General features: G+C 36.1%; 1 protein-coding gene across 2 annotated transcripts in view; it reads right to left on the bottom strand.

Annotated features, from left to right (window-relative positions):
• The window catches only part of trim33 (tripartite motif containing 33), a 37,987-nt gene that overhangs the window by 15,081 nt on the left and 10,414 nt on the right, over positions 1-12,492 (bottom strand). For both annotated transcript variants that reach the window (XM_016468305.1, XM_016468306.1), the window contains exons 2-10: positions 11,635-11,753; positions 10,367-10,514; positions 9,837-9,969; positions 9,475-9,591; positions 9,198-9,312; positions 3,651-3,797; positions 2,810-2,927; positions 1,755-2,068; positions 1,410-1,583 (exon numbers count right to left, since the gene is read on the bottom strand). In XM_016468305.1, coding sequence (XP_016323791.1) covers positions 1,410-1,583; positions 1,755-2,068; positions 2,810-2,927; positions 3,651-3,797; positions 9,198-9,312; positions 9,475-9,591; positions 9,837-9,969; positions 10,367-10,514; positions 11,635-11,753 — 1,385 coding nt within the window. The remainder of the gene's footprint in view (positions 1-1,409; positions 1,584-1,754; positions 2,069-2,809; positions 2,928-3,650; positions 3,798-9,197; positions 9,313-9,474; positions 9,592-9,836; positions 9,970-10,366; positions 10,515-11,634; positions 11,754-12,492) is intronic.

Here is a 12,492-nt window from a genome sequence, read left to right on the forward strand (position 1 = left end):
CTCCGCTGTGTCTTTGTTTTAAACTATTTTCGACGACGAAATAGAGCAAAATCAGACAATAGTGTTATAGTGCTGACGTATGGGCTGCTAGTGTGGTTCTCCAGCTGCACTGTGGCTGAACAGCACATGATTCAGAGGGTGGTGAAAACTGCTGGTAAAATCATCGGGACTGTTCTCCCGGAGGTTTCTACTGGCACACAGACTTTATTAGAGCTACAGATAGACAAACGTTTTGCTGAAAATGCACAATACACAATTCATTATGTACATGACTCTACATCAGATCACAAAAGGAAGCATTTGACTGGTGTTGTGGAGTAAAAAGGTTATAATGTTCTCTTTTGTTGGACAACAGGTTTAGAAATGTGAATACAAGGGATGTTTAGCTTTAGGCATTTTAATTTAAGCATGTTTAGCTTAGTTAACGGAAGGCTACCTGCTGCCATCAGAGCAAGTGTAATTACTGCATTCACGCGCTCCTCGGATGCTCTCATTTCCCGAGTTGTGCTTTTAAGTCGGAATGTGAAAACAACATGGACACTCTCGTTACTACAAAAATTTGTTGGATTTGTATTATTAAAGCTTTCCGACTTGAGTTCATGCGCATTATCTCAGTCGGGAAATTATTTTTCATGTGCGGTGCCGGTGATGATGCTTCTTACGTCCGTTTCGGAGAACCAGAGGACAAATATTTCAATCTATCGCTCAGGCATGGCACCGAAATGAGGCACCGAAATCTGCGTTCTGATTCGGTTCTAGTGCATACCGGTTACATAGTGCCGGTGCCATATAGGTACCGGGTTTCGGTACCCAATCCTAGCAGTCGCTCTGAAAAAGCTGCGCCGGCTGAGTCAGCCAGCTGCTCTCGAAAAGCTCTTGCAGTACTTTTGTCAAGTCGGACAAAATTTCTAACCGCCATGCACTGCTTCATGTCAGATTTTCATCGATCTGCGCTAAGTCGAACACACCTATTGGCTTAATGTCATGTGACCTACAGGAGCCTGTCACATGTTTTGTTGGTGTCAATAACAGAAATGCTCACTCTCATTAAATCACAATAATTGCTTAATAAAAAAAAATAAAGAGTAAAAAAAAAAATTATAAAATAATGTAGCATGAGATTTTAGACACAATGTTTCAGACATAATAAAATTAGGTTTGCAACGAGGCAGAACATTTCCAGAATTTTTTGGAAATTTTCGAAAATTTTTGAAAGGTTCTGTAAATTTACCGGAAATTTTCCTCCTTTTGCAACCCTAAATAACATAAAAATATATATATTTTTAAAACAACTGCTTTTGCTTTCATTTCTTCTGTTCTAATAGAGATCAAAAACAGTGAAAGAAAAGAGAGTGACATCTTAAAATTTGGGTTTTTGCTATATGACCTGCTGGAGTCTCTGCACTGACCTGTCTCTGTAACTGAGGCTGCATCATAGGATACGGTTGCCCGTTGAGTCGGGGCTGTGCCGAAGGCATGCGATTCTGCGTTGATACCATGCGCAGGTGATGAGGTGGGTACATGTGGGAGGAGCCATTAACCCCACCCCTCTGGAGGGCCTGCATACTAATGAGCCTTGGTGGCTGAAAAGAGAGAGACAGAGGAAGAAATGACAACCTGGTCCTTACATGAACAAATCATACAATCAGGAATAAACAAACTGTAATAAACAGCACATCTATACTGGTCTACCAGCTACACCAGCATAAACCAGACATGCATGGAAAGCAGAAAAGATCTAATCTCTAACGTACCGGTTGCTGTATACCAGTTATCTGTGGTGGACCTCCTTGTCTGGGATGCTGGGACATCTGTGAGGCGATGCGCATCTGCTGCTGAATTTGTTGCTGATGTTGTTGTTGTTGCTGCTGCTGCTGCTGTTGTTGTTGTTGTTGGTGGTGCTGGTGCTTCTGAGCAATTGCAGCCTGCTGCATGTGCTGCAACCTCAGCTGGGCCAGGTTGATCTGTCCTGAGTGCTTACCTGGGTGGTTGTGACTGGGAGAGATCTGCTGATTGACCATCATTTGGGGAGGAGCAGTATGTGACACTTTTTCAATAACCAGATTGCCTGGACAAAAAAGGAAAGGCGGCATCAATGCATCTGAAAGCATATAAATGCCTGTTTACACCAAGTCTAAATTCATGCCATGCTCTGAGAAAGTTAAACAACAAAATAAAATAAAAAATAAAAATACTGTAGTATGATAATTCAGAAGAAAATGATAAATTTTATGCAAAATGATGCAGTATGCTTTTTTTATACTATTAATACTACTAAATGTTTAATTTTATAAAATTATATATAAACATAATAAAATACTATATTATATTTTTATATGCTTAATTTTATAAGATAAAATACTTTAGTATAAAATGTTTACTTTAGTATAAAATGACAAAATGTTAAATTTTAAAATTTATAAACATCAAAATGCAATAAAATAAAATTGGCCATGGTATGATTTTTCAGACACAATGTTTTTATTTAAAAAAAAAAAATTAAATACAAAATAAAATACTGTAGTATATTTCAGATGAGCTTAATTAAAATAAACAATAAAATAAACATTTTAAAATAAATAAAATAAATAATATACTGTAGTTTGATATTTCAGCCACAATGTAATAAAATAAAATAATAAAATTAAATTAATTGTAATATTATATTTCAGAAACTATGTTTAATTTTAAAATCTAGTTATGCATGTTTACCGCATCAAAATTTAAACTTGGTGCGAAAGGGCCTTTAGTCTCAGTGTGCTATAAAAACAGGTTTCAGCTGCAAATTTAGTCAGTGTTGAGTCAATACCGAGGTTAACCACATTCTTGGCCCAGAAGGTGGGGTCGCAGAAGAAGCGGACTGCTCCGTTACTTTGAGGTACTGGGTCCACACGGGCCTTCATAATGAAACGCAGCTGGTATGTGATCTACAGTGTTGAGAAAGTCCAAACAAAGCAAATGAAAAAAGACACAAAGGAGAGAAGAGTCTATAATTGCAATTCTGTTTGTCATTTAAAAAACTGATTTCAGCAAGGTCCAGACCCTGATTAAACAACATCCTTTAAAATGAAGGAAGCGATTTTGTTTGAAATATAATTGGCATCTCCAAAGACAGAACTGTTATTGTTGGAAGGTGTAGTGCCAATACAAATTCAGTGTTTCCCATACATTGATTTATTTGTGGCGGCCCGCCACAATATCAACACTGACCGCCACAAATAGATTTTCCAAAATGCATTGACATCGTTGAATAAACATGAGCTCTGCATGCTTCAAAGTCAAAACGCAGCGCGGGTGTTTGTATATTAATGTATCTTTAGAAAAGTTTCAATGTCATTTTCATTTCAACTTTTCTATAACGCCTGAAAAAACAGCGATTATGAGCGGAGCGCTGCTTTGTTTACAGCCGTTACCGGGGAAACCGCTGTATTTCTGACGCTGCTAAAGCGCCTCCTGCTGGCAGAGAATGAATTCACATTTTCAATCAGCACGTTTGCTGATTTATATAGCCTATATTTCCCCTGGGGGAAGTGCCGCCACACATTGAGTGTAAGTCTGTGGGAAACACTGAAATTACACATTTGCAAAAACAGAACCTAAAAGAAAAGTAAACAGGTGTTTTTGTGAGAGAAATAAGCATTGCGGCTGACCAGTCTCTTGCTGTAGAGCAGGGCTGTGCTGCTTCCATTGCTGATGGCCCAGTTGGTGAAGTTGAGCACATGGATGACCTGCTGGGCCAGGATGCTGATGTCCCTCTGTTGGCTGAGCAGCTTCATACTCCTCTCTTTGGTCACACTCTTTACATGGTGATAGAGGGAATAAAGAGGGAAGAGAAAAATATTATGAATGACTGAAATGAAACAAATTCTGGTTCTCAAAATGATGAACTTGCTAATGCCAAACCAGGAACCATTAACGTCACATGCAGAGAAGCAGGATAATGTGATCAGTTTCCAGAACAACAAAAACTAGACTAGTGCAAAACAAAACTAGATAAAACACAACCAAATCACCAGTGTTATTTTAGTATTATTTTTTATTTATTTAAGTATTTATAATTGGCTTTTTTTATATTTTCCATTTTCATTTTCATTTTAGTTTAAGTTTTAGTAATTGTTACGCACTTTTGACATTTTTAGATTGTTTTACTTAATTCCTTTTATCTTAAATTTGTTTTTATTTCAGTTTTTGTTTAAGTACTTATAACTTATTTAGTCCCAAAGCAAGTTTTAATTTTTTCAAGTTTTTTTTTTAAAGTTTGTCAACTAAAATTTATATTTTGTAACAGCTTTATTTTGTTTACTGAAAATGATTTTAATAGTCTTAGTTTCCAACAACACTGAAATGTACAATGTGGTAATATGACAGACATTCAGATGTACATCCGGTTTCCGTGTATGTCAAGTTGCACACTTTATTTTCACAGTTTATACTCCATCCATCTAAAACAAAATCTAAAAATGAAGAATTTTATTCATTGTAACACCTCGCCAGTACATCAAAACAGTAAAGTAGCCTGTTATGTCACTGTTCTGCTCTCAGGTCAGTGGAAATTAAATGTGGGCAGTTTCAGACGTCTGGAGTCAGAAGACAATCCACATGAAATCTGTTCACAAGCCGTCACAAATGACACATGTTTTTACCAGGTATCTGTCTCTGCTGACCACTTGTGATCAGATCACTAGAGATGGGCGTTAACATCAGTAGGGCCCTTTGATTTCCACGATGTGGAAAACGCGGACGGAATCGCGGAATCTATTTATAACAATGGAATGTGCTGTATAACACGGAATGTCACGGAATTTGCCAAATCTGGGTTGAATAAATCAAAAGTATGTCAGTACACTTAAATCAAAAACACAATATGGACTAGTGTCTCTGAATATTAAGCCGCAAAAATACTATTTAAATATGAATCCTGCATGTTCTGTGTGTCTCTGTGTGAATGAATGGCGCAGATGCATGATTTCATTTACTACACACATACTGAAGCGAGCGTGACCCTCGCAGTTTTTTAGCCTCTGCCACCTCAAAATATGAGTACATGAACACAATCTCCAGAGTTGCTCTAAGCGTCACTTCATGAGCATTTTACCATTTCTTTTGAGAAAACTATTGTCATATCATATACAAACAGAAACTTAAAGGTCTTCACAGTAACCCAGTTGCCACAGTTCAGTTTAAATTGAAGAAACTGTGACAGAAACATGCTACTTAATGTAATGATAGTACTTTCTGCTACTACCACTAATAAAATTATTATTAAAACATTATTTCTTAAGGAATATTTAACAGAAAAATTATTTACCAGAATTGATTAACCAGAAAAATGTAAATACACAACACAGTATTACTGAAAAAAATAAAATTATAAAATTATAATAAATTTTTTATTTTTTTTATAAAATCAATTTATTAAAGATGCTTTTGATTATTAAAATTTAATGAAACCCTTAAAATGGAATCTTAAATGAAAATTAATGGAAAACACAGAATTTGAGAAAAAAATAAAACTTATTCCAAAGGGCCTTAAAAATTAAATTTTTTGATAAACTTTTAATACATTTCTGTTAAATTTTGTAAGTTTCATGATTTCAATTAATTAGACATGCTTTTTGATTAATATTTTTAATTTAACCATTAAAACAGAGTCTAGAAAAATTTAAACGGAATCTAGAAAAATTATTAAAACAGTAAAAAAAAAATAGAATTTGGTGGTGGGGGGTTAAGAAAAAAATTAAACAGATTTCATAGGGCCCTACATCAGGCGTAAACATGGACTCTTGCTTAAAGTTTCACCACACTTGAATGGCTTCATCAGTCATGAGAGGAAAACAGTGAAGACTCAAATATGAATCCTGCATGTTCTGTGTGTCTCTGTGTGAATGAATGGCGCAGATGCATGATTTCATTTACTACACACATACTGAAGCGAGCGTGACCCTCGCAGTTTTTTAGCCTCTGCCACCTCAAAATATGAGTACATGAACACAATCTCCAGAGTTGCTCTAAGCGTCACTTCATGAGCATTTTACCATTTCTTTTGAGAAAACTATTGTCATATCATATACAAACAGAAACTTAAAGGTCTTCACAGTAACCCAGTTGCCACAGTTCAGTTTAAATTGAAGAAACTGTGACAGAAACATGCTACTTAATGTAATGATAGTACTTTCTGCTACTACCACTAATAAAATTATTATTAAAACATTATTTCTTAAGGAATATTTAACAGAAAAATTATTTACCAGAATTGATTAACCAGAAAAATGTAAATACACAACACAGTATTACTGAAAAAAATAAAATTATAAAATTATAATAAATTTTTTATTTTTTTTATAAAATCAATTTATTAAAGATGCTTTTGATTATTAAAATTTAATGAAACCCTTAAAATGGAATCTTAAATGAAAATTAATGGAAAACACAAAATTTGAGAAAAAAATTAAACTTATTCCAAAGGGCCTTAAAAATTAAATTTTTTGATAAACTTTTAATACATTTCTGTTAAATTTTGTAAGTTTCATGATTTCAATTAATTAGACATGCTTTTTGATTAATATTTTTAATTTAACCATTAAAACAGAGTCTAGAAAAATTTAAACGGAATCTAGAAAAATTATTAAAACAGTAAAAAAAAAATAGAATTTGGTGGTGGGGGGTTAAGAAAAAAATTAAACAGATTTCATAGGGCCCTACATCAGGCGTAAACATGGACTCTTGCTTAAAGTTTCACCACACTTGAATGGCTTCATCAGTCATGAGATGAGAACAGTGAAGACTCTCTGAAGATGTAACATCAAACACTGTGACATCTGCGGGACTCGATTCATCACTGACTGGTGTGAATTGCAGTAAAAGGTGCCAATTGGGGCTAAATTGGGTTGAGCCCTGAAGGACAGCGTTGTAGGTATCTAACAAACAGCACTTCCCCTTTCAGCAATCCATTTGCTGCATTTTCACATTTGTACTGTGGCCGAGAGAGCTCAATGCGCTGCAATTTAAGAAAACACATGCAAATTGAAAAAACACCAGCAAATTAAGAAAACATCTTCATCAGTTTGACAACACACGCGCTGCACATGCAAATGAAGAAACGCGCTGCAAATCCTCACAGCACATGCAAATGAAGAAACGCGCTGCAAATAGCACGGACCACAACGGAAATGTTTCAAGGGGACCCAAAAAAGTGACGGACCCGGCTGGGATTATTATTATTTTTTTTTATATATAATGCTTTATTATCAACAAGTAGCATGTACAGTGCCATATCTCACTATGTGAGGATTTGCAGCGCGTTTCTTCATTTGCATGTGTTGTGAGGATTTGCAGCGCGTTTCTTCATTTGCATGTGTTGTGAGGATTTGCAGCGCGTTTCTTCATTTGCATGTGTTGTGAGGATTTGCAGCGCGTTTCTTCATTTGCATGTGTTGTGAGGATTTGCAGCGCGTTTCTTCATTTGCATGTGTTGTGAGGATTTGCAGCGCGTTTCTTCATTTGCATGTGTTGTGAGGATTTGCAGCGCGTTTCTTCATTTGCATGTGTTGTGAGGATTTGCAGCGCGTTTCTTCATTTGCATGTGTTGTGAGGATTTGCAGCGCGTTTCTTCATTTGCATGTGTTGTGAGGATTTGCAGCACATTTCTTCATTTGCATGTGCTGTGAAGATTTGCAGCGCGTGTGTTGTCAAACTGATGAAGATGTTTTCTTAATTTGCTGGTGTTTTTTTCAATTTGCATGTGTTTTCTTAAGTTGCAGCATGTTGAGCTCTCTCCGCCACCGTACATTTGGTCTCTCAAACCATCTGTCTTCTGTGTCCCAACTCTTCCTTGAACATGTCATTCTTGTCCTTCAGATGTCGATACATTGTTGAATCGCACTCGGAGGGATTCATACTTCTGTCTTGCATCATCCACTTCTGAACTCATGTCATTTTGTTCATACCCTAGCAGTTTTGCTCCAATTCACACCTTCAGTAAAGCTTCCCACAAAGCAATTTGCAAGATCTATGGCATGTGATAAGATTCACACAAGGTGGTTGCTAGAAAAACACAATGACCTTGTTTGCATTAGGTATTACATGCATCGCAGGTGATCCAGTCACAAATGTTCAGCTGAGACAAATCACTGTTTACATCTAGAATTACCATATAGCTCCAATGCATCACCTGCGACCACTCAGGATCAGATTTCATCTCTCAATACATACATAATTTAATTAACCAAGTGTGTTACCGTGTGTTAAATATGCATAAACCACAAACATGACATCTTGAAAGCATGTTGTTATTTTTAGTCACACAGCTTTATCAACAAAACTTTTGATATACTTGAATCACATGATCTACATTAATTCAGCAGATGCTTTCATCTAAATTGAATTATCTGTGCCTCTGCATAAATGGCTTTTCAAATTTTCCTTTTTAAATAGGTAGTTGTTTTGTTTAAAGTTGTAACGAGTCCCAAGTTTAAAAAACCCTTGTTTTATTATAAAGGTTGATCGACTGCTATTTTTATTTCATGTCATTTGATCCGGTTCACAAGCGCATTATGATGAAAAAGCGTTTGCATTACAAATGAGATGAAAAAAATATGTGTGTGTACCATATAGCTCCAATGCATCACCTGCGACCACTCAGGATCAGATTTTCATTTCATCTCAATACATACATAATTTAATTAACCAAGTGTGTTACCGTGTGTTAAATATGCATAAACCACAAACATGACATCTTGAAAGCATGTTGTTATTTTTAGTCACACAGCTTTATCAACAAAACTTTTGATATACTTGAATCACATGATCTACATTAATTCAGCAGATGCTTTCATCTAAATTGAATTATCTGTGCCTCTGCATAAATGGCTTTTCAAATTTTCCTTTTTAAATAGGTAGTTGTTTTGTTTAAAGTTGTAACGAGTCCCAAGTTTAAAAAACCCTTGTTTTATTATAAAGGTTGATCGACTGCTATTTTTATTTCATGTCATTTGATCCGGTTCACAAGCGCATTATGATGAAAAAGCGTTTGCATTACAAATGAGATGAAAAAAATATGTGTGTGCATAATCAGCCACCATTTTCTCAGTTATTTTTATATATCCTAGCTGTCAGTACAAACATCTTTAAACTGGAATTTCAGATTTGTTGCTTTAGGAAATCAAGTATTTGTGGCTTCTAGATGCCTGTACACTTACCTCCAACTGCTGCAGTAGAGATTTGCCTTTCTTGTTGATTTCATTGATGAGTGTAAAGACTGCTATTTTTATTTCATGTTCCACCTTCTTATGCGTCTCAGCAACTTCTTTCATTCTAAAGGGGAAAAAGGGAACAAAACGCATTTAAAAGGCTCATAAAAAAGTGCTTCGAAAATAAGCATTCAATCACGTCCAGCCACATTTCTTTAATACATAAAACAAGATCTAGAAATTTCATCACATAAAACTGATGGTAAAAATGCAACAGATGTCCTACCTGTTTTGCACCTGAGATGCAGAAAACTCCACAAAGTTTCTCTTCTCTTGCAACTTAGTCATAAATGTCTCAATGATGCCTTTCTGGTTTTGAAAGGCTTCTTCTAGAAACTGGTACCTGCAAAAAAGAGGTGGTAGAGGTGAATATAATCTTGTATGGTGCTTTTATGTTTTTCTGTCTTCTCTGGAGCTACAAACTGTTGTTTCTGGATGATCTATTCTTTAATGCCATGTTTTTGTTCTTGGTCTCTCTTCATTTAATTTTCTTGCTCAAAAACGCTTTCATACATTGCCAGAAGATTTTTAATACAGATGAAGATGATGATGGTGTGTGGTTACTGTAAACACTGTGGTCCGGCTGACCTGTGTTCTTTGTGTTCAAGTAGCTGGCAGTCTCTGCAGGTTAGAGTGTCACATGTCTCACAGAAGAGCTTGAGGACCTCTTGTTTGTGTACTGGACAGAAGACAGGTCTCTGGCCTGATGTCCCAACCGATTCTGCAAGAACCACCAAAGTCAAATTCATCTTTTGCTGCTTCATTCTTCCCCCACACCCTCAATTCTCTCATATGTCTCATATGCCATATGTTCTCATATGCCTCTTGCCAAACTCAATCAAAATGAGGGAAACTAAGTGGGTTAGCTTTAATGAAAACAGTACAGGCTGAGCGCGCGACTCACTCAAAACTCTGCCTGTTGCCATAGCAACTGTACAACGATTCAGTCTGCTTAATGTGCAAAACAGACACAACATAGCATTGCTGAAAAATTCAAACTACAACAAGACCACTAGACCAAAGCTGAATCTTTTAGCGTAACGAAAAAAAATCATATCGCAACTGCCTTGCAAATATAAGCAATTGAAAATGGAAAAGAATTAGCTCCTAGCACATACCAGAAGATACTTCCTCTTTTTTGCGTATTTTATGGTCCTTAGTGAATTTGACCCGTTGATGTGCTTCAATGCAGGTTTTACAGAGCCACTCCCCACATTCAACACAGAATCCAATAGCACTGGCATTATCTTCACAGCTGGTGCAAACCTGTTACAAAGCAAATAAAGGATGACATCGCTTAAACTAATGTCTAGAAGACTGAATTATTGACTCAAATGCAAACTGTTGAATGATTGCATGCAAGATAATAAAGCAAAGTTTAATCTAGGGGTGTGAATTAGAGGTCTTCACGGGTCCACTTGGATCCAAAAACCCGAGGTCCGACCCGAGAGGGTTCGGGTCCAAAACTTCGACGAGTACCTCGGACACGGGTCGGGTTCGGTATTAGCGGCCTCGGGTCTCGGGTAATTTAAAATAAACATGCTTTTCCCAAATGGACCCGATTAGACCCGAATTCTTTTAAACTATCCTGAATGCATAGGTTACTTTCACTTTCGTGTTAAGAGAGGAACGCACATAGAAAAGGAGCATACGTTCGTAATCCTCGCACACAGACATCATCTTATAGATATAAGATCCAACAGGAAAATCCACTCGCTTCATTATGCTGCGTGTTCATGAAGGGCTTATTTTTTTTGTGTGTGCAGAAGCAGCGAATCCATGATTAGGCTATCGATTTATTTTTTATCAAACTATCACGTTTATTTTTCAAATCCACTGGTCACAATTGAAAGCGGAGCTCAGAAATACCTTGTATCCATCAGGCAGGCACTAATATAAAATAACCTAATAATAAATTGAATAAATGTTAAATAAATCTAAGTAATGGAGAAGTGGCCAAATCAGTCAACAAGACACCTGGATTTTTCCTGACTGACTGCGGGGCTGCAGGCTGTACACACGTCAATGCCGTTTACGTTCGGGTCCAGACGGGTTCGAAAATAAATGCCGTCGGGTCGTGTCGGACTCGGGTCTAATTTCATCGGGTCTGTCTCGGGTCGGGTTTTTTCTTTAAAAAAAAATTTATTTATGCACGTTGGGTTTGGGTAAGAAGTGATTCAGGTCGGGTACAGATTTTAGGACCCGAGAAGACCTCTAGTGTGAATACCAATTGATTCACTGGTTTTCATGTAAAATGCATGTATGGGATACTTGCTTTAATTTTATATCAGTTATTGATTAATGCAACATTTTTTATTTAAAAGCCATTTTCAGGACTGCTGTTGTTACACTCTAGTTAAATCAATATCACAGGGCTGATACTGACCTGTGTAGCGTTCTCAACCGATGTGCTTGTGGCCTCTGAAGTGTCCTTGACAAAGTAATTGTCCACCATGTCAATCTGTTTGTACTCCTGATGGCACACCGTGCAACGCATGACGTTCACTGCACAAAAACGTAAAAAAGAAACAAAGAAAAACAACACAAAGCGTTAGAAAAGTCTTGAAACAAACAGACGATTGCTTCACCCTTTTATACCATACAGGAAATGCAACTATTTTTAAACAGTCCTCACTTGAATCTAGGGCTGTAGCAATCGATTATTTTAGTAATCGAGTATTCTACCGATTATTCCATCAATTAATCGAGTAATCGGATACGAAGTCATTTTTCTTTATTAAAGAGCAATACTAAATATACAAGAGATAATAAGATAGATCTCTTAAAATAAACAACTAATTTGCTTTCTTTTTAGAAAAAGTAACATTTTTATTGCTGAAATTGCATACATTAATAACTGTGAAAACTAAACCCATTTAATGTATTTAATTGCCAAATTGCATTCAAAATGCAAATACAAATATATCAATAAAAAAATAAAATACAAAAATCAATTTCACATTACTTTAAAAAAGGGTAAACAGTACAAACTAAAACTAAGGCATAAATCAAAATAATAGTAATAAAAATAATAATAATACCTAAACATTACATTTATGTCGTGCAACTTAACTTTCAAGTTTCAGCCTAACTAAAGCTCAAACATGACATAAGCTTTACTGTCTTCTTGGAAGGCTTTGTGGCTTTTGTGAGAGGAAAAAAATCAGTGAACAGGAAGGTAACTTGGAACAAGAACAAGAGTCCATACACAATTTTTAAACACATTTTTCTGCAACATGAAATT

This window comes from Sinocyclocheilus anshuiensis, unplaced genomic scaffold, assembly GCF_001515605.1.
Source record: "Sinocyclocheilus anshuiensis isolate Anshui unplaced genomic scaffold, SAMN03320099.WGS_v1.1 scaffold188, whole genome shotgun sequence".
In the NCBI taxonomy this organism is placed as follows: Eukaryota; Metazoa; Chordata; class Actinopteri; order Cypriniformes; family Cyprinidae; genus Sinocyclocheilus; species Sinocyclocheilus anshuiensis.